This window comes from Dicentrarchus labrax, unplaced genomic scaffold (assembly GCF_905237075.1).
Source record: "Dicentrarchus labrax unplaced genomic scaffold, dlabrax2021, whole genome shotgun sequence".
In the NCBI taxonomy this organism is placed as follows: Eukaryota; Metazoa; Chordata; class Actinopteri; family Moronidae; genus Dicentrarchus; species Dicentrarchus labrax.
In genome coordinates, this window is record NW_026136709.1 from 13,637,789 (window position 1) to 13,660,725 (window position 22,937).

Genomic DNA, 22,937 nt, shown 5'->3' on the forward strand with positions numbered 1-22,937 from the left:
GCATCCATGCAAGAGAAAGCAGCCTCTGCCAGCCTAGTATTCATACACCTTTGTGTACAGTAAAGTGCTGTTTCTATGCCAGGTATCCAGGGCAGACATTTTGGCGCAGCTTTGGCAGTACAGACAAAGACGCCAGGGTGTGATGGGACACAGACCTGCCATTTCCCAGCAGCACTGGCATGCCTCTCACTGTAGAATGATGAATGGTTACACACGCATGCCACAGATTTGCTCATGCACACATGACACACATACACACTCGTATTACACGCACGCATGAAAAAACATACAGGCAACCCTCCTGGTCAGGTCAACCAGGCTTTGGCATTGCATCACACACACACACACACAATATCACAGAAAGAAAGACAGACAGGCGTCCTTACTGTAGCGCTGCATTATTCAGAGCCAGGTGTAGGAGGAAAGGGGAATAAGGTTGTGTTTATTAGCTGCTCCCTTGGTGTTCTCTAAATTGCCTTGTTTGCTCGGCACAAGCACACAAACAGATGCTGTCCTCTCTGCTCTGGGTAATTCTCGGGGTCTCTGGGTATTTAGCGAAAGGCCTACCGTGCCACACACACCGCCTCATTTGTGCTACGCATACAAACGCACACATCAGACCAGGCTACTTGAAAAACACATTTGCGTGCTAATTCTGCGCTGACATTCAGAAGTACAGTTTGATTCATGCAAAGAAGAAGACATTGTCTCCCCATATAATTGGAGTACCCCATATAGCAAACCTCACAGTCCCTAACCCTCTCAGCGACACAATTTCACTCTTATTAAGAAAATCTGCATTTAGGAGGGACCAATGCTATCAGTCGAAATTAATCTGCTTTGACTGATCCCTAATGTGACCACAGTCATCGAGTAATTATTGTCTGGATGGCTGTGCACCAGCCTCATAACCACTGTCCGCCCCCCCCACCCCCCCCCCCCCCTCACAAAAAGGGCTAGTCTTGGTGTGTGAATCCCTCTGCAGCGGGCTGGTTACAGTGGGTACGGCAGGCATGTCATTTAGCGCTTGATCAGTGAGTCGTGATTAGCCTGCCCTGTATTATTGTGATTAACGTCCACCCGGCGGACGACTGTCCTGTTGTCACCAGTGATACCATCTGAGATCTTGAGACTCCGGGATGAGGGCCAGCGGACGAACATGGTAGTATGGCAACACAAAAACTGCTCACTCTGATGATGGCTGCTTCTCTAAAATGCACACACACTTCAACTTCTTTCCTGTCAGTCACAAAATCTAATGCATGTAACGAGTGCAGTGCTCTTTCCCTGGCGCTGCTATGTTTTGTCTGTATGTCTGCTCGGATTAGTTAACCCACTACCCCTTCTGCAGCTTGCGTGTTGTGTAGCGTTTCCATCAGGCCACATGTCTTATGTCTCTAAATGCACTAAAATCCAGAACCTCATTTTCCTACAGTCCTCCGTTTCCTCCTTTCATCTCACACCTCCTCGACCAACAAAGTCGATTTGACCACAGCTGATTATAGTAACGAAGGCAGTCCAAAAGAATATGCACGTTCTCACTGTACGTCAAATTAGATCACTGAGAGGGGGGGGAGGGACGCCGTTCGCTGACCCCCGTCTCTTCTCCTCAGACAATCGGTCGCTTGCACAGAGGGAGCTTTTGAAAACAGGCCTGTGGACCAAACTGTGGTTGATGGCTCTCTGCTACAACACACAGGACAAAGAAAGATGTCCAGGGGAAATTAGGGGCTCCGATTAAATGGAGAACTGGATCCTTGAGTATATCAGAAAGCAAAAGACCCCACTAGATTGAGAGGCAATAACTGGATTTTCTGTGTTTGTGCTTTATGCAAAAATGTGGCACTTGAGAAGCAGAGATGAGACTATTTCTGTCATTGTGCATCAGTATCACACTTAAACAACAGTTAAATCTAGAGATGCAAACTTGTTTTTTCCTTAATATTTTATACTGAATTTATGTGTTCCATAAAAATCATGTTTATCTTTATTGATGTAGTTTTTTGTGGATGAGCCTCTGTATGTGTGTTTCATTCCTTTGTAATTACTCGCCTAAACTCAGACCCCCTTCTCATGGTTCCTGTGCATCCGCTGGTGGAAAAGAGTCAGTTTTGATTACAAAGTAAACGCTGCAGCATCAGACAGGGGGGTTACATGCTGATATGCATTCTATCAGGATGATTTATGCAAATTATGCACATTATTCCCGCAGGAATCTCTCTTCTGAAAGTGCCAGGATAAATTGCCGGAAATTAGCCATAAAATTCACTGTGCAGGGAGTGTGAGGTGAAGGCCGCCGTGGAGCCAAGGACATTGGGCCGCCGTGGTTACGCTTGGCCTGGCCTGCCTCCCCCATGCTTGGCATTCATGGCTGTTAAAGACCTCTGCTCAGACAGATACACTGAAGCCTCGAGTAGCACTCAGCACATCAGGAAGATCAGCCAAGCAAGTGTTACACTAACGGCCGGGGTTTCATGCTCTAGTAACATGACAGATTTTCAACAGAGGGAAGCAGATCGTCTGCTGCTTTTTTCCACATTTTAGATTGAAATCCACTTTTTAATTCAACATTCCTTGAAAGGATGACACTGATTGTAATTCCTTGAATGTCCTCAAAACCAGTCAGTGTTTTTGTCTCTTTTTATGCCTTTGTTTACAATATAGTTAACCTGTTTTTTTGTGCATCTTAATCTTCAGATTAGACTCTAATCTAATCAGAAATCTGTCCAGCAATCAGGTGATTGAATAGTTGTTTGAACGACACATAAACAAGTAGCTGTCAGTATCAGAACACACAATTCAGGCAGTATTAGATGGTGGCTTCTTTATCTCTTTAACTACAACTCTCTTTTGGTCAGGCATTTCATTTATCGGGGTGTGTGTGTCTGTGTGTGTGTGTGGTGTGTGTGTGGTGTGTGTGAAACAAAGAGAAAGTGTGTGTGTGTGTATATGAAATGAGCAGTGAGTGATTCACGCCGTTATTGTGTCATCCTCATGTCTTTATTTCAATCTGGAAGCCAGAGTTAATGAATATCAGAGACTGGAGATGAAATCCACCTCGCTTTAGCTTTAATGAACCCTGAGAGGGTCAGGATCTGCATATTGATCAGGACAAGTGATCCTTCTCTCTCTCTTTCTCTCTGTCATACAGACTACACAAGAACACACACATACCCATGCACACACAAGGTATAGACCGATACAGAGCTTCCAGCAAGCCCAGGTTTCTTGGATGTAAAATCTGACCCCAAATCATGTTTTCTTTTTTCTTCTTGTAATTTTGTTTTTCATTACCTTTTTTTTTTTAAAGCTTTGACTGTGTATGAAATTTGTAGCAGTGTTGTGAATGTGTGAATGTATGAATGTGTGTCTGAGTGCAGCTGAGTATCATGCTGTTTTTGCCGGTTCACATGATCCAGGGAGGCTGCTGGGTCACTGTGAGCTCTAATCAAACAGTGACACATTATCTGAATGTTAAGGTCAAGGAAATGGAAAGTTCACAGCTGTCTGGGGAGCCTTGAATACTACACAACCATTGTGTATAAACGAAAGTACATGAGAAGTTATTTTTGTGTTGCTGTGACACTTAAAATATCAAATAGGCAGTTCATTTAATGATCTGATGAAAAATTAGATAACTGTGTTGCACCATTTTCCAAATTCATATAAATTTTGATCTAAGTGTGTCGACCATGTAAGCAGTTTCTCACAATGCAAGCATCCAATTTAACTAACAGGAGAAAAAAACACCAGAGTTTAAAGAGTTTTTCTTTTAAGCCACAGCACCATAAAATGTCGTCAAATCAAACGAATCGTCTCTCAACAGCATTCATAATTTGATTTGTTTGGTGAAAATATTTGCACAATGGGAGCACTCCATTGCACCTGTTTTTGTTTACCCAAATCCAGAGTAAATTGTTGTCGTGGAAAAAAAACAACCTGTACAACGACATGGCCCGGTCTGTCCAAAACAACACCACAAATTACTGCGCTTGGCCATGACACGTTTTAATCCCAGAGGAATAAAAGAACATCAGATTACGGCACAAAAACAGAGCCATCGGTAAACAGGGATTAGGGGATTGGGACTTTAATCTGATTAATATGGAAGCAGTTTGAATATTAGAGATGTTACTCAACAATTGTATTCCAGATGAGAGGATAATCAGACATTACTACGTCATTTATTGTACCCTGTTAGAGCTTTCAGAGCTAAACACGCCACCATATGTTTACCTGACCTCGAGCCTGCCTCACTGAAAAAAAACATTCCCACTATAATGAATTAGAAGCTCATTAGGCACACAGGAAAACATACAGTTTCACTGAGTGTAGTTGGTATTTCAAGAAAATTGGCCTGGATAAACTTCTATATACTCTTGATAATTGGTTTAAAATGTCATAAAATGAAGAAATGTCATACTGTCAAGATTTGGACTGTATCTCTAAGCACGCACACAGAGAGACGACCTCAATATGTAATGAACATTTTCATATCTTGCTTGAATGTAATATGTGTACCAGTAATGATCTTTTAGATTACCAGTAGAGTTTAGAACCTAGTTGTAGCTTAATTCACTTTTTTTAAGGGGAAACTCTAATTTATTATATTTTGCCTAAGTAACTGCACTTCTTTTCTCAAACAGACTTTTCCAGTTCAATTAAATTAACCTAGTCGTGTTACAAAGGATGCAGCCGTATTTTTGACTTCAGTTAAGTGCCTATTCTTGTCCGAGATCCCAGATATAGCAGTCAGAAGATGTGGTTGTGTTAAGTGTAGAGATATATCTGACAGAGTTTTAAAATGGAGCTCCAAGAATTTGATAATTTAAGATGTCAAAACATGTGAGAAAGGGATGTGGGAGCGAACTGCACTTCAGGATCCATTGTAGCAAATTTGACTTTAGGCAAATACAATTCATGAAGTGCCTTAAACCGCATCAGGCTGCACAAATTGAAGCTGTATGTACTCTTTCTAGCGCATCTTCTCATAGCTTCTCTATTATAATCAACCCCAAATCCATTTTCCATGCAGAGTTTAGAATATATAATGAGGATATCTGCAGGTTGAACAGTTCATCATAAATAGAAGATGTTGCTTCTCTAACTGAGGGATCTGGTAAAAACAACATTTCTGTCTTTAATTTACTGTAGATTTAATAAAAACACAGTGACTGCTCAAATGTGTAGAGCGACTTAATACTTTAAATACCATTATGTCTTCATCTCTCATAACAACGGTTATGTTTTTTAAAATACTGGATATATACTTAACGTAACCAGAATTGACTCCTTTTAGTTGTACAGTTTTATTATCCTGCATTTTGTGCGCACAACACAAAGACAACATTATGCATTGCTATCAGTAGCCTGACAAAAGTGAATTACCACCCAGCAGTTGATTTGGTGCCTCAGCCAGTGCAGCACATATATCTTTACACACAGTGTATGACACAGCATGGATGAATCCACTGCCAGAGTTTTGCCTGTTACTGATATGAAGGGGACATTTCAATTCAATGCTCTTATGTATATTTTGACTTTCATGTTTATCATCCTTAGCATACATCACATCCGCGTTATGAATAGGCACCCTGCTGGCCCTTGATATGGTAAATTGGACATTTTATGGTTTATGAAAAGGGGGTGTTTTTATCTTCCACTTTTATTCATGAGCCCTGAATCTCGCTGTAAACGCCTTTAAGACAGATTCAGCTTTATTAGACTCATGAATAAAAACGATGGTGCCTGTTATGACTACTAGCTGTGGTTGGTGGCCAGTGAAGAAAGCTTGAGCCTCCTGGTTTCCTCTTTCCATGAGACCTCTGAGTGCTGTATCACTGCTCAGTCCGAACTCACTAACATAACATTTTGGAGACCCTTGTGTGTACATGACATTTCACCAGCCTGATGACTGAAACACCACAGTGCATCCAGCAGTTCCCACATGTAGAGGAATATTTTGAATGTCTTTTAATCATATTTTGCTTCAACTAAATGCTGTCATCCCCTTGACAGTTGTACAGTTTTTCTGCCTTTGAACTGATTTTATTTGTGCTGTGGTCTGTTTTCCTTTGGATGCTGTGTTCTGTTTTCCACACGCATATGGCTCTCTCTCACCCCTGGGGAATTTCCTCTTCTGGGCTAATGTGAATATTAGTATGGGTTAAATGCTCCAGTCATTTGTGCATTAATGCATATTGCATAATTAATGTTTAAAGTCTCAGTTACCAAACAGCAAAGGATTAAAAAAAATTACATTTTTGTGTTAAAACTTAAAAACATCTGAGTTAAGTCCTGAAATGAGATGATACCCAGCAGGAACTGCTGACAGGATTTTCATGCCAGAGCTGTTTTGATGTCTCCTGATTATTTCCATTCTTGATTAAGAGCTGTTCTGTGAAGATTCAAGGCATTCAGGGGTGTGATGGGATTAAATGGGACACTGTAATGACCCTGTTGTCGGAATGGCTCATCATACAGACACAAAGCTGAGATCGGAGACTGGCGAAAACCAGGGACCACTGTTGTAATGTATTGTTCACTTTTATGAGGAAAGAGATCAAGAGTTATTTGTCTTTAAATTACTAGAAGAAAACATTGATCAAATGTGCACCTCATTCTTTTTTTATGGTTTGTTCTTATTTATGTACTGTGTCACAGTTAAATCAGTACAAAGCATTGGAATTATTATTATTATGCATATATTGTCCTGAATTACTAGAATTTATTGAGTTAAAAGTGACTAAAACTTTTCATGTTTCTACGTTAAACCAAAAAGGGATGTTGAAGAAATCAAATATCTGATAATCCTTTTCTCTTTAGGAAAATTGTATAATCTACAAAGAATTATTTAGATGTCAATATCCATTTTGCTTAGTTAAAAAATATCCTCATGGTGTTGAATTTAGATTCCTATTTGTTGCCACAGAGATGTGAATCTGCCCATTATTAGCAAAACTGTCAGCCTTACAGTAAATAGTTAATGGTTCAAAATATATATAATAAAGAAATTAGCAGTACGTGCATTCATCTGGTGGGAAAATAGTTTTAATTGTATGTTTCCCTGTAAATCTGTTGCCTCTGTCCATGGTGCTGAAGTACACTGGCTTCACTGTTTATTTGACAAAACTTATCAGTAAAAAAAGGCTGCTTTTATTTGTCAATAAAAACAACACTGAGATTGTTTTCATCCAGTGACCATCTCAGTTGGAAATAATGTTCCTAGTGTTTGAGCTAAGTGTTTGAAGTGCTTACATCTGATGCAAAATGTCCAACTTCACTTCCTGTCTAAATTTAGAAGATCCATGCAGAGTGTCTGGTTTTAGCACTGAGATTATGTAAGATAATTCAGGAGCATTTTTTTTTTTTTTTTGGTCAGACTTTTGCTGTTTGACCCTCATCAAAATGTTTTGGTATGGACAGACGACTGAGGAGGACAAAGGGCGAGTCGATGGGAGTGCAACTGATGGCTGCGTTGTGATTAAAGACACCAAATTACGGCAATGAACAGCGTCGTAATTACATTCCTTAATCACATTCTGGAGGTCTAATTGCCTTAACGATGTGTTTCATTATGTGAAGCCAGGTATTACAGTCGACAGTTTTCACACACACTTGTTTTCGAATTAACATATTATTACACACCGTCATGGAAATTGTTTTAATAATCACAATAATAGTCGCCAGAGTTAGTTTTTTTTTTTTTCTAGGAGCACAAACAATCTTGTTTCTGCCTTGAGGCGATATTCGCCCACCACGTCTGGCCTTCGCTTCCAAGACAAGACAAGAAAAGGAAAGTTACCGGTTTTGATGGAGCAGAAAATTACTGAACAATTCTTTTACAGTGTGACTTGACACCCGGTGAGAGTCCGAGACTAAGCTATATCAACCCCCAGCAACTCTGACCTCATTTTATAATATTCACTTAAAATACCTCCAGTTTGTTTTACGGTTAAACCATAATAATGTCAAATTCAGGTTGAAAATAAGTGTGTATTCATCAAATCCAGAATAAAAGTTAAAGGCAGCTTCCTCTGATTCCTCTAAACTTCACAGTAGATGAATAATCAGAAGTATTTGTGTTGTTCAAAATATTTTAATAAAGCTTTTCAACACTGAAATACATACAAATGGCCCTCTTTGCTCATATAATAACTAAGGTATCTACAATTATCCACAGCTTGACCTGACAACGCGAATAATCTGAAGACCTCGATCATCTTGTGAGACAGAAAAAAAACCCGCAAAAGGTACAGCAAGAAAGATACTACAATGTGCAATGCAAGCAAAAATGTCCATTATAAATATCCAAATTAATAAATTACAAAAGACTGATAAACCTTCATTCAGGTTTTCTAAATTTTTCTGAAATTTTATTATATCACAGTGCCCCCAAAAAAGAATTGTAATAGGCGTGCGCAACTATTAACAAGTGTCTGGATTAGCACATAAATATCTGATCGATTAAACGACTTCACTTGTCATCTATTTCATTTAACTTTTCCTTGGTCATGACATTCCACGTGCTCAATAGAAAAGTTCATGAAAACAGGCCTTGGACCAGAAAGCAAACAGCAAATGTCTCTGAGGTGAATGAAGGGAAAAAAACCCGCAAATAAATAAAATAAAAAGAGGAAGCAGCAGTGAGTGAGGTTGGACTAACTCCAGGAAGGTGTCCGTCTATTCAAGTTGAAAAGACAAACATAAAAAAACTTAAGTCGCAGGTTGTCAGGTCACCCAAATCTCCCAAAGGGTCCATAACAGAGCAAGTGATCAACAAACTCACTCAACACTTGCAGCCACTCTTTCAGGCCTACTGTACTTCTGTTTGGTCTTTACAGTCATTCATACCAGCACTTTAAGGATGATTTATATACACAATCAAGTATTGTTTGAACAAAAAAGCGCGTTTTGAATGCATTTAGTAAATATTATAAAAGTATTCATCGGCATTACTTCTTTGTCTCTAGCCTACTGACTTCAACAACAGTAGCCTCACAGGTTAACCTCTCCAAAAAGTGTTCTTAAAAGTGGTGTCTGCTCTCTCGTGTGCTTCTTTTCTGAGTCTTTGTCAGCCGCAGTTAAGGCTTGTCAGTGCACTGTTTGCAGAGGCTGGAGGTGGCGTTGTTGAATAGGGCACATTTATCGGGGCAGGAGGACGCTGCCACTCCGGTGGGGAAGGGGGGGTATCCAGGCGGCTGCTCGTACGCGCTCAAGCCGGGAGCTGCGAGGGCAGTGGTGGCCGGTATCGAGGCAGCGGAGATGGCTTGGCCCTGGTTGAGGTACGCCACCAACCTCCTCATCTCCTCCAGTGCCTGCGCCTGCATGAGGATGTAGTTTTTTGCGAGCAGCAAAGTGGCAATTTTGGAGAGTTTCCGCACTGACGGGCTGTGCGCGTAAGGGATGACTGCTCTGAGCTCATCCAGCGCGTCGTTCAGATCGTGCATCCGTCGTCTCTCTCTGGCATTGATGTTTAGCCTCAGTATTTTCTGCTCTTTGGTTTTCTTACCTCCTTCTCCATTCCCCGCGGGCACCGTCCGCCCGTCGGCCAGAAGGACCATGTCACACCTGCCGTCGCTGTCATCGTCGGGACTCTGCTCTCCGCCGCTGCTCTCCGCCACCGAGGTCCTGTTGGCGCTTTCCCCGAAATTGACGCACAAAGATCCGGTCGGCAGACCCAGTGGCCCCCCTCTACCTCCTGCCAGTCCTCCCGGTTGAATTGGGTCGGGGTCGGTCTGGTCAAAGCAGCTGATAGGTGACTGGCGGTCTCTGGCTGGTAGTTCAATGCCGGCCGACGACCTGAAAGGGTCCATTTTTTTAGTGGACACGGCGCTGAGAGTTTTGTGAAAAATGTCCCCCGCGCCGCCGTTCAAGTTCATCCTTCTGTCCATAGCCTAGTGGATTCCGCGTTGTTGCAGGCAACGGTCGCTTCTGGGGAAACTCTTTACGCGTCTCTATGAGTTTCTTCCTGGGTTTGTCCTTTTACGAGTTGAGTTGTGTGTCAGTGTGGTGAAGTTGCAGGCTGGCCCGACTTGTCAGCTGAGGTGTGGAGACGAGGAGGAGACTCGTGTAATAAGTGCTGCTCTCTCTCCTGCCTCTCTCTCTCGCTCTCTCTCTCTCTCTCTCTCTCTCTCGCTCTCTCTTTCTATGTCTGATTCACCTTCACCGGATCTCCACGATGATCCTCGTTACGCACGAGACGCCTGAGTCTTTTTACATCATTATCTCGAGGCGGGTTATTAAAAAGGATTCGCCTATTGGGAAAGAGACACCCTCTCCCCCTCTCACACTCTACCCAATCAGGTTAACGTTTTAATTAATGGCATTTAAACGATGACAAACAATACCGCGTGCGCTCTCTTTCTCCCTTTAATTATGTGAGTGTGTGTCCAAGGCTCTTTATAACAGTGTTTTTAGGAAGCCCTCTGATCTTAAAATGACTGGATCCAGTGATTTGCGTGTGTGACATTCTCTTGTGTGTGTGTGTGTGTGTGTGTGTGTGTGTGTGTGTGTGTGTTTTATGAGAGTGGTTGCAAACTAAAGTAACACTTTTCTTTAGTAACCTCTTATTTAGGGTTAAAACAGGGAATTGTTTCAGTGAGTAAAGTTCAAATTATGGTTTAGTGTGATAGTGACAACATAATCTTAATCAATAATCACAATCTTGTTAGCTCTAGTTTCTAAGTGTGACATCAAACCTTTAGAGAAACACAAAGATTACTGTTGTTAAACTTGACAGGAGACCGAGTTGCATTGATGTTATATTGTTTCTGAAAACAACAACCAGCAAATAACCTTTTCTTTCATTTAGCAGGGTTCTTGTTTAAGTCAATTGTCCCCCAAAATGAACATGAAATTCTCTCCTTCACTATTGTATGTATCTGTCTCAGTGTTAGTTTTCGCATGATACGACCCTACACTTATACTAACATTTACTTGTGCTCATACTGCCATCTACTGGGCTGCATAGTGTAGTACACCCATAATGGGAAGTCAGACGTCATCAGGATCAACAACTAAGCTCTTTCCAGCTTTCTTTCACCCCATGACCCCTTTGGCATGTTATAATTACCAAACGCACATTAAATTGGCTAAAGAAATTGCTACTTTTTAAAGTTAAATTGCACCGAATGTCTCAATAACAGTTAATATGGTGGAAATCACATAAAAATCGTCCATTTTAGGTAATGAAACAACCATAAATAATTGTGTGTTTCAGTGAATATAAGCGTGTTAAAGCATCAGTGTGTTAGAACGAGCAGCTCTGTGAAGATCCATTTACTTATTGCGAAGTGTCCTCAGTATGAAAACTGTTATGACGTAATCTCTTCTAACCTGCTGATTGATGCCATCACGCGTTACCTCAGACTGGGCTTAAGACATGCGAGTTACTGTACAGGGAGGGTCTAAACAAAGTCACTTGGGTTGCATGTTAGGTCACAAGTCTCTCAACACTTTGAATCAATGGAGTACTCTCTGTTAAAAAAGAATTTGAAGATAATAGGATTTGGAGATAAATTTGCAACCACTGCAAGAGTGTCTGTGGCGCTGATAGACCATACCTAAACTCCACAGGTATCTTCCCCGTAGCCCAGGGAACCCCATCGAGCACTAAGATTCAATGTGATAAACTCACATTCCTCTTCACCTCATACATTTCTGGCTTATGCCCCAAAGTCATTTGTAGATACTAGCTGCAGTGCATTAAGGGCAAAAATCTCCCTACTCTTCCCAGCGCTTGTTACCATGGCATGTGGGCTGCCCACATTAAAGCTACCTTTTAACAGTGATTACAATTGACCCCTGCCAATTGAAACCACAGTGAATGTGGTGTGGATTTTTTCACCCTCTGAGACGGTACCTTGGTAGCTACATATTGTCTAGTTAGAATGTGGCATTGAAAAAGAAAGTCTGCTCTGCCTCCTCCAGTATGTCACCCACTAAATACAACGAAGTTTGCCAAAGAAGAGAAGGAGAGTTTTGTTCAGATTCCATGTACGTCCTTTGATACTGAGAGACGGAGTCAGAGAGATTTGAGATATTTCAGGGTAAAAAGCTATAGTGCCTTTCTGTGAAAATATTTTTAATTAACTCAGTGTTTGTAGACGTGTTTCAACAGCTGCTCAACTGTTTTATGACTTATAATCAGACGTATTGCTGGGCGATATAACTTCCTGTTTAGTATGAGTTTAGTATCATATACCGTTACACTGGTACATAGCGTAAACAACTGTTGTAACTCACTTGTTTCTTACTCGTGCAATAGAACTGTTTGAGGAATATCTCTCAAATACTTAAATATTTTATTTTGAAGAGGAAGCAATGTTAAAGTTGACATATCAAATTCTGCTTTTACTACTGTTTTAAATTCTGTCGGACCAAGAAAACTCTTATAGTGATCAAATCCTTAAGTATGATAGTAAAATAAGCCACTATAAACATATACCCAGTCATACAAAAACAAAATACCATAATATACTGTGAAACCTCTTAAGTATCTAAATAATTTTGTTCATACTGCCCAACACTATGTTCACTGTGACTTCTAACAGTTGAGAGAAAATGTTTAAACTGAAAATATGACAACATCTGATCAGTAACACAATTAAAACATTGTTGACTTACTAGCTGTGTTTGTATAGAGACAGAAAAGCCCTTTCTACTACCAATCAAAACATCAGTAACCATAATAACAAAGCACAATGACACAAGTGTAGCATCCATCCTCTGTAGCATTGATGCTAGCTGCATATCTTTGGGTATTCAGTATAATTAACATTTTAATTGGAAAATAACTGAAAGTAAACCCTCTTTCCAATCAAATGTTTTTAATGTATTAAAATGTTTTACACACTGGTAATTAAAATACCAAATTACTGTGACAAGTTAGGTAAAATTGCAGTTTTTACCGTGTTGTGGCTCATTGTTTCATGCCAGAGAAGTTCTTTGCAGCTGCATCACAAACACAATTGGCCAATACTTGCTTAACACATTCAAGGTCAATGTTTTACCCCTTTTCCAGCAATATTTCAATTAGCGTATGTTCGGTCTCTCCGCTCAGGCTCCACGAGAGGCCATCAGGGGCAGAATACTTGAGGAATTATGATCTAACGAGTGGCAGAGACAGTCGCTTTATCCTGAGACAGCAAGAGAACACCTTCATGGCCAATCAGGTCCGGCTAATGAGACAAGATGGGCCAGGACGGTGCCACGGCCATTACAGCCACAGTCTGTCAGCACTTTGGTAATGAAGAGACCATTGAAGGCAAAACTGTGTTAGAAAAGAGAACAAGCATCAATTTAGATTGGGACAAAAGAGTAGTTTAGAAACAGGAACTCGACAGCAATTGTTCTAACCACTAATGAAACTTCTAAACAGACAACAGGATTTATATGTCAGCTTAAGAGTCGTCAGACCACACCAGTAGTTTCAAATCTTGGATGCACCTTCGATGCTGCCTGTTGTTTCATCTTACCTCCCTTGGCAGGGGACAAATGACTTTAATTGCTTGAATTATTTAAACAATCAGACACTACTGACATCGAAAAGCATTTAAATTTAAAGTATCTAAATACTAAATGCATCTAATAATATAAATAATTAATGAAAGTCTTATTTATTCTTTTTATATATATATATATAATTTAGAATGAATCTCTTGCGAGTCCATATTAACTGTTTAGGTTTTTCACCGAATTTCTACCACAAGAGGGCAGTCAATGACCTTCAATGTGGAAACCAGTTCACGCTGGAGGAGCTGAGGGTAAAGCAGGAGCATGATGAACATGCTTTATGGCAGCCTGGTGGATTTCATTCAACTTTGAAGATTTTGGTTATCAGTGGAAGCCAGACTCTCAGGCTGTAGAGACCTGATATGAAATTTCAATTTTGTCATGTGGTGCCTCGACATCGAGACCCACCAGTGTGCCATATTCATGACATGGCATGTAGACAGTTTATTATGTAGGCAACCAAGTTGCACATTCATTTTAATGTTTTAACCCACCAGACCAGATTGTTGTGTGTAAATGGTTGTGATTGTTGATTCACTTCACGATACACATCATAACTTATGTTCTTTTGCTGCACTTTGTTTGGTTCAATTAAGGACTCTTATGAGCAGTAAATCTAATTAATTTTTAATGTAGCTGAACTCTCATTTTCTCTCCCTATGCCCGTTGTAGCGTTGATTTGTTTTCTCTACTCATTGCTTATTTGAAGGATTTAAGGAAATAAACACTGAGTTGGTGAGATGATTGGATAAACCCTCTCCTCCTCCCATCAGACCTTTCTTCCACCCATCCATCACTCCTCCCGCCCTTCAAGGGCCATGATATGCAGAGGCTCCTGTCATTAATCAAGATCTGATTATTGTCTGCTGTCAAAGTGTGCAAAATGGAACCTGTGTCTTTCCCAATGTGGTGCACTACACTGACAATGTGAGCAAATTAAATTAATTTAAAAAAAACACAGACTTAACATTGGTTAAGCTCCACGAGTCTTATCAGAATTTCTGTTGCTGTACGTCAAATTCTCAACTCGGTAAGAAACCAGGGCCTCCATCATGGCTTAACATACCGGAGTGCTGCGCCCCTGAACGCCACTAGGCGGCAGACTAAGATAGGAGGAGGGATGTTATTTCATCCGGCGCAAATGCCATAAGACTCTTTCAGCTACTGGACTGTATTCATCAGTTCTGTCTAAAGGTTTGTTGGGCAACGTTTCGAAACCTCTTAATATCAATTTAATCCGACGTTTGAGTTGGTATCTGCGGAGGTCCTTAGCCCACCTCCTCATTATCATGCCACACTTTATGGAAATTTAATATGCAGAGCAAATAAATCATAGTTTAATGTCCTTGTCGTGCAGGGCCTGTTTGTGATATTGCAGGGTGGCGAAACTGAAACCGGCTTCACTGCGAAAAAATGACCATTTTAACAATAATGTTCCTCAGAGCAAGTAGGAGAAAGAAATGTGTCGCTAGAACAAGATGTTCACTTGTTTCCACTGCAGATCTGCTCAACTGTTTGCTCCAAATAAGCGACAGTAGGCTACATTTGATTTAATCAGTGTGGTATTTTTATTCGAAGGCATCATTACGGTATTGTAGAAAACCCTGAAACATCCTCAACCGCAGTGGAAAGCAGTTACACCACAGTTCGCTGATTAATCATTCATTTAAGAAAAATAATGTCTGCTAGATGTAATTACTACTTCAAATTAAGACCTTTTTTTCTTGATATCGTCTACTATCCTCGCTTGTGTATGTATGTATGTGTGTGTGTGTGTGTGTGTGTGTGTGTGTGTGTGTGTGTGTGTCTGTCTATATTCAGTATTTATGTTGGCGGGTCCGGGCTGCATTCCTCTACTACAGTGAAACACTTGAGCCATTTCCGCTTCTGCATCGGCAGGCGACTGAAACAAAAGGCTGACGGTGGTGCACAGATTTCAGCACCACAGAAGGTGGACAGCGCTCCCCGACAGCCTGTGTGTGTGTGTGTGTGTGTGTGTGTGTGTGTGTGTGTGTGTGTATGGACAGCTCCCACTGACACACGTACACGCATACGAGCGCGCGCACACACACACACACACACACACACACACACACACACACACGCACACACACAGGAGCCATCACATGTACGTTCACATAAAAAAACCACAGAGCTTTTAAAATTGTTGTGTATTAACTTTATTGTTGAACAAATGGAGGGAAGAAACAGTACATGTATAATGCGTTACAGTCTGAAACAGATACAAACCTTCACCGTGAGAGCGACACCAGCAGTAAAAAAATGTATATAAAAAGAAAAATAGTTAAAAGATGTGACATGTTTTTTGTTGGAGGTGCAGACATCCGAAGAAAGAAGGATCATCTCTTGGCATTCACCGCGTGCCTTAATTGTAAGACATTAAATCAAGGTCCGCTGTGAACACGGAGAGACACAACCCGCTCGTCTGTGTGTGTCTTTGTGTGTGTGTGTGTGTGTGTGTGTGTGTGTGTGTGTGTGTGTGTGTGTGTTTTTTTTTTTTTGCATGTGTGCGTGTGTGTGAGTGTGTGTCCGTCCACCGGCTGCATTCATTCTACTGAAGACACTTAGAACCTATCCGCGAAAGCTCTCATTACAAATAAGGCTATAATTAAATGATTTTGCAGGCCTGTGTTGTGCGACTAGAAACTGTATCAGGATGTGAAGTTTGGCCAAAAAAGAAATGGAAAACAAATCCCAAGCATCCAACACGGGTCCAATAAGACATCGAATCCTCTCCCGGTTGTTGTGCAGGCCTACCTCATTATGTAAAAAACAATTGGAGGATAAAAAGGGGGTTAAGTTACATGACTTAAACGCAAAACAGCCAGCAGGTATCTTTGCGGCCAAAATGATTATACGTCCAAGGCCGCTTCTGCAGGCGAAAAAGGACTTCCGTGTGAAGGGTTTCTTCCCCCCGTCTTTGTCCAAAACTGCAGAAAGCTTAAAAGTCTTCCATTATCCCAGAATGCACCTACAAAAAAAAAAAAGAAAACACAAAATGCGTCATGAACCTTTATATAGAATTGCAGATGACAAAATCTCATATTCCACATTGACCTGTTTTAAAAAAGAAAATCTGTTGGCGTCCACAAAGCAGGAAAAAAAAAAGTCACCGTCCACGTCCAAAATATTGATTTTCCCTAGTCACATAACGCACGCATTTTTTTTCTCCCAGCATACACACACACACACACACACACACACACACACACACACACACACACACACACACACACACACACATGCCTGCAGCCTCTATATGCGGGTCACACGTTAAAACTGCCGCAAATAGCAAACGGGGCAGCTGAAGAGGCTTGGTAACTGCGGGTGTCCTGAACGCAGCGGTGCTGTGTGTGTGTGTGTGTGTGTGCGCGCGTGTCCCTGCACGAGTTTTCTCCCAAACAGCAAAACTGACCCGAGCGTTGCAGCGCGAGCCCAGCACCGACACCGCCTAAATGGGACTGATCTCTCTCCGTCCGGTCTTTTCCTCTGACTTTGGGATTAATGGTGCTCCAGCCAAACAAATGAGGCATCTGCCTTCAGCACAAGAGGATTGGGATGAAGGGGGGTGGGGGTTAGAGGAGGAGGAGAAGCGGGGGGGGGGGTGTTGACGTCACCGGGCAAACAGATGTTCCTCTATATTACCCAGCGTCCTCCTCATGACTACCCTGTGTCCTTGAAACTAGGAGGGAAATTGACGACTTCCCATTCGGAGTATTAACGTTTATCGGCGAAATGTGTTAATAGTTCTGCAGTTGGTTGATGAGGGGTGTGTGTGTTTGTGTTTGTGTTTGTGTGTGTGTGTGTGTGTGTGTGTGTGTGTGTGTGTGTGTGTGTGTGGGCGCGTGTACGTAGGGGCCGGCAGAGGAAATGCCAACAATGGCCCCGCAAATTGTGAAGCCCTAAATCTGGCATTGGCTGTGAACGGTTATGCAACATTGCACTATTCACAAAAAAAAAAAAAATGAGAACACACGTGTACACACACACACACACACACACACAATCACACTAATGTACGGGCATGCGCACATGCACTCTTTCCCGCACAGTTTCTCTCTCTCACACACACACACACACACACACACACACACACAAACGGGATGAGGGAAGGATGCTCGTGTCATTTTTAGCCTGCTGTTTGATGTTAGAGCAGGTTGGTTTAACTAATTCAGTGTTTTTGCTCGATGTGATGAGCTGTCAAGTATAAGCTGCATTGTGTCTGTCATGAGTGTGATGGAAAAAGTGCATATTTAGGTATAAATGACTCTCACACTAATGACATTATTGTCTGGGTGCTGACACAGATACAGGACCAGTGCAGTTATAATCCAGCATAATCTGCAGCGATGCAGACTACAGATGATTTGCATATCTGCTAATGTTGGCTAAAACTGCTGAAATCCAAATGAAGTCTGGTGCTGTCTAATCAGAATTAGGAGACGCATACCTGCTTTCCAATGTGAGGCTGACAGAGCCCCTGAGCTCAGCACAGTGGGGGGACCAGGTCTACATCTGACAGCCCCCCCCCCCCATGTTTCACCATTAAAGAGCCTAAATCCACTGCGTGAAAGAAAAAGCAGTGTATTGAAAATGAAGAGGCGCAGGCTCGTAGAAATGGTAATTGCAATGCATTACCCCACTCGCTAGAATAGAGAGGAGAGGGATGCAGAAACAAAGGGAAACGCCATTTTAGACGGAAACGTCCCCCATCCACTGAAAAACCGGGTGATTCTCGTATCTGCCGTCGTTTTGGAGCTTCACCGCGGCTCCTCAGGCACATCACCATATTTCGGGTCCCTCTATCTATCTGGCCACCGACAGGAACACGACCCCTATTGTCCTTAAGCACCGCGCAACGAACAAACGATGTGGCTCCGGAATCCACCGTCCTCTTTATCCTTCTTATTGATTATGCAACCGTCGACATAAAACTGCGCTGTCCACAGTGGTGCGCGGGGTTTGCTGATATTTTTCTATCGCCTTTTTCTTTTCTTTTTTTTTGTTGTTGTGTGTGTTCGCTCTCTTCCTAAAGTGGTTAATTCCCTAAAGCCCGCATTAACAATGGCAAGTGCAACGTGCATGGGGAAAGCGTACAGGACCAACATCTCTCTGCAGACACAAAATGATCATTATTCTCCCCCCGAAACTTTTGAAATGCATATTCCACTAACGATTGAAGCACACAGGAAAAAAAACACACACATTCAGCTCATCAATAATTGATCAAAGGCTCGAGCATAAAGCAAACGCAAGCGTAAGATACTCACCATGATATGGTCCACGCCATATGGTGGATCCCAGCACTCTGTGCTCTGCTAATATTTATCCGCGCTTCTTGCAGGTTTTTTTTTTTTTTCTCAACTTCATTTCTAGCATTATTACTTCACTGCAGATCTTTTACATCACGGAGGCAGTCGCTTGTATTCCCGGTTCCTTTTCAGTGTAGCGGCGGACAAGCAAAGACTCCGTTCGGCGAGAGGCTGATACTACCAATGAGAGCGATGCTGTAGCCTCTGCAAAGCATGGCTGCGCTTTCTCGCTTTTTTTCAAAAGAGGGCAGGTCGTTCTGTGCATTACAATAAAATCTCTCTCTCTCTCTCTCTCTCTCTCTCTCTCTCTCTCTGTCATGCACACGCGCGCACACTTTTATACATACAAATGCGCGCTCGCTCCCCACTGACACGCAAATATATCCTATGCGCGCTCTCGATAAATCCTATACGTCCAGTGTTTTATGTTATTATTGCTGATTATTTGTGTTATTTTCCTGCATGTTGCGGCTGTCTTTTCTCGCCGTGTGCAGTCTAGTTCTGTGCTGTGGGCCTTTTGTAGTTTTTTTTTTTTATATGTGCAGCAATAACTATTCTATAATCTAGTGTAGCTGTACATTAGGAGTGTGTGCAGTCGGATCGTCGCCTTGCCGGCCACAATTAATCATGTTTAATGCCGTTTGTCTTGAGAGGTCCATTAGTGCGTTGCAGTTTCACGTATCAGGCCGCTGGATTGCAAGTCAATTTCTATAGGCTGTGTTTGTTCAATTGTAGTTGAGCCTTCGCAGACAAACTGAGGGCTGTTTTACACCAAGAATTAGGAGAAAAAATGTGCTTCTGTTCTGTCTGCAATGTGTTACAGGCCTATAATGCAAAGGATTTCTCCCTGTTTTACTGTTAAGGGCCAGTAGAGGAATAACTTCTAATTTTTTGCCTTTCTTTTCGAACATTTTGGCTCTTTATGTTCCACAAATTTTAACATTCAGAAGGACAGAGGCTCTGTAGTTTAGATTCAACACTGAGGCAGTAATTGATTGAAGCAAGTGGCAGTCCTGCACTGCTCGTTTGTATCCCCTTCACTTCCTGCAGTGATTGACTCCCAGGCAAAGACCCAATCGAAACCCGGGCCCCATGCATGATGTCATTTGAGTAACCTCACTAACCCTGTAGCCAAGGCGGAACACACAGGCCTGCTAATGCCTACTTACCTCCAACCTATTAATATACATCTGATTCCAGCCTTAGAAATAGCCCGTAGGTGTTATCCACTGTCTGATTCTTCGAGTTTCTCCTCTTCTGTCATCCCATCCATTCTCTCTTTCACAGTTTCACTCCGTTACTGTTGTATTGTTTCACTCTGTTACAGTGTTGGCCTTTGACGGCTGCAAGAACCCAGTCAGTGCAATGATGCAACGCTGGCGTGTGATGCAACACGGGTGAACACACCACTAACAGCGTTAACGTTTTGTCAACATTTTTATTCTTTATTTGAAGGGTTAGAGGGAGAGTCTGTCGGGACTTGCATCAGGCTTCATATAGAGGGAAGTTTGAAAGCTGCTTTCTCTCAGGCAGAGGGGGGGTAAAGCTATTGTTCCCGCTGAAACAATGGGAGCTGCGGGGCGACATGCAGCGGTGCGCACATGAATGGCAGGGCTCTGGGATGTGTGTGGGTCAGTGGCCCGGGGTCTCCGTCCAAAAGCCCCTTTCCCAGCGCCTCACAATGAACCTGCACAAGGTCGGGGCTCCTAGGGGTCACAGGCCACCCCCTTTTGTCCCGCACTTCAAAACACATAAACATTTATAAATCAAGAGCCAGCCACGGGCCCCCTGTTTAAAAAAAAAGAAAAAAAAAAGAAAGGGGGTGAGGGGGAAAAGAAGTGAGGGAGAAAAAAAGAAATAACTAGTGGCTGCAGATGCAAATTCCATCATTTGGACAGAGGTGGAAGTTTGTAAAAGTTGCAGCCTAATAGTGGAAGTTGGGGCTCTGTGCAGCAGACAGCCGGCGGATGGAAACACACGGCCAAGTAAGACTGGATTTGAACTTATTATTAAACTGTAGCCCGTCCATCTGTTTCACTCTTCTGTCGGATACGCGTTCAACATCTCTGGAATGGGATTTCTGTCGCACAGTGACATGTTTTTCTCCACACCTGAGGACTCAGAGGACTCAAAGGACAAAAAAAGGGGGGTACAACCGCCTGCCGATCTGACGAAATTGCATAAAATAATGTAGTCAGTGGCAGCGCATTATCATAGTGAATAGCATTAGTTTACATCAAAACACACGGAGGCTGCGGGATCGAAACGCCCTCCACATATGCACAGCTCTCCTCACACGGGAGTCCATGAGAACTAGTGCAAAAACTAGGCGACATCGAAAGGCTCTTCGTTTCTACGTGCATTTTACGAGTTATTTGTGGGCAAGAAAATCATCCAGCAGGCCTCCTCCATCAGCAGCTTGGTCACATGAAACGTACCTTACTTGTTTGAGAATTTACCTTAAAAAAAATAAAAAATGAGGGAAATAAAGAACTTAATTTTTACTGAAGATCAAATAACATTTATGACCGGGGAAAACAACCTCCATTCATGTCATTTGAAACGTCCGTGTGGGCATTAAAGCTCCCCAATAAGCATCGGTGTTAAGTCTTTTCGAGGAGCAGTGTAACGAAGTGGAAACCAAATCGAAACGAAAATGCATCTGTCTGTAGGAAAATGTGTCCATGCTGCTGCAGGCTCTGTGCTCTGCAGCAGTAAACGTTGTACTTGCATCAGTTTTTAGCAACGAGATGCTTTAATAACCGCAGCCTTTCCATCAGCCCCCCTTATTTTTTTTGCATCATGCATCAGGCCTCCCCCAGCCTCACACAGCCTAAATCATGTTGCTCTTTGTACTGTAATATTCTCCATAAAATGTACACAAAAGCTGGTCTGATATGTTGATCTATTTATTCGTCACTCATTTTATTGAGTATTTCATACTAGTAATTGGTGAAATAGTTTCATTGTAACACAGTCACAGTTAGTCCTCCTGTAATTAGTGTGTTTTAGATTTTTTCCCACAATTTTTGTTCAGTCACACAGAGTTTGATTTTTGATGAGTATTTTTTACTTTCATGTGTGTATGAATGTGTTGCTGATAGCTGTGAGGCAGCTACTTAGAATAGAAATAATATTGTTTTAACAAATTCTCATGTATCTTTTAGTTGTTTTTGAATTTCCTCACACTCTTGGTTGGTTTGGCTGGCGTAAAGCTGTCACTGTCATCCTCAAAATTCATGTTGAGAAGTTGGAAAAAAGTCATTTGTTTTGGTTTTCCTGGCTGAAATCAAAATATGCTTATTCTAATGTTACATAAGCAACACAGGTAAACATACCTGCAGTACCACATAAGGAAGAGGGGGCATACTGTGTGTTTCCACAGTTTGAGTAGAATATTTAATATATTTAATGAGTGGAATATTTGATGAACATGTTGCTTAAATAATGACAATTTCTTGCAGTTATGTCCAAATATAATTTACATCATGACTTTTTGCGTGTATTAACAATTGCCTACTGAACATTTGTATTGATATCTATTCTTCAAAACAATTAAATTCATTTAAAGATACAATGCATTCATTCTTTCTCTTGCTGTTTTTGTAACTGGCTGAAAATTTCTTTTTTGGACACAGAAATCAATTTCAATCATACATCAGTTAGTAAAAAATAATATAAAAAAACTCAGCATTGTTTGTGTTTCACTTCAAAGAGTAAACACAATTTTCCTTTACAACAAAGCATATGTCTGGTTGTCATGGGAACCGTGTGGATACTAAAATATCAATAACACTCATCAATAGGTTATTCATCGTATATGAAAGTAGTTTGTGAGGTTTTTTTGCCTCATTCCACCACAAATACGCAAACATATTTTCTGACATCTCTACATGATGAAGCCTCTTACATTTAATCAGTTTTTAGGCGTTTAATACGAATATAAAAGACTTCTCGTGTAATATAAAAAATGATTCTGTGTGTTACAATGTTATATGTGTCACCAGTCTTGACCTGCAATGAATACACTCCAGAATTAGAGAATAACCCAGTAGATCTCGTTTTGTTTCAGGACATGACCTCATTGCA

General features: G+C 41.6%; 1 protein-coding gene and 1 long non-coding RNA gene across 2 annotated transcripts; both read right to left on the reverse strand.

Moving 5' to 3' along the window:
* Positions 1 to 8,078: 8,078 nt before the first annotated feature.
* On the reverse strand, positions 8,079 to 10,232 carry bhlhe22 (basic helix-loop-helix family, member e22). The gene has a single exon (XM_051411197.1). It carries the CDS (start codon positions 9,891 to 9,893, stop codon positions 9,084 to 9,086), a length of 810 nt encoding a protein of 269 aa, XP_051267157.1. The 5' UTR covers positions 9,894 to 10,232; the 3' UTR covers positions 8,079 to 9,083.
* Positions 10,233 to 15,679: 5,447 nt separating this feature from the next.
* Positions 15,680 to 19,377, reverse strand: LOC127369641 (uncharacterized). The gene is made up of 2 exons (XR_007886095.1): positions 18,807 to 19,377; positions 15,680 to 16,507 (listed from the first exon to the last, which is right to left on the reverse strand). It is a non-coding gene; the product is annotated as an uncharacterized LOC127369641 (long non-coding RNA).
* Positions 19,378 to 22,937: the final 3,560 nt, after the last annotated feature.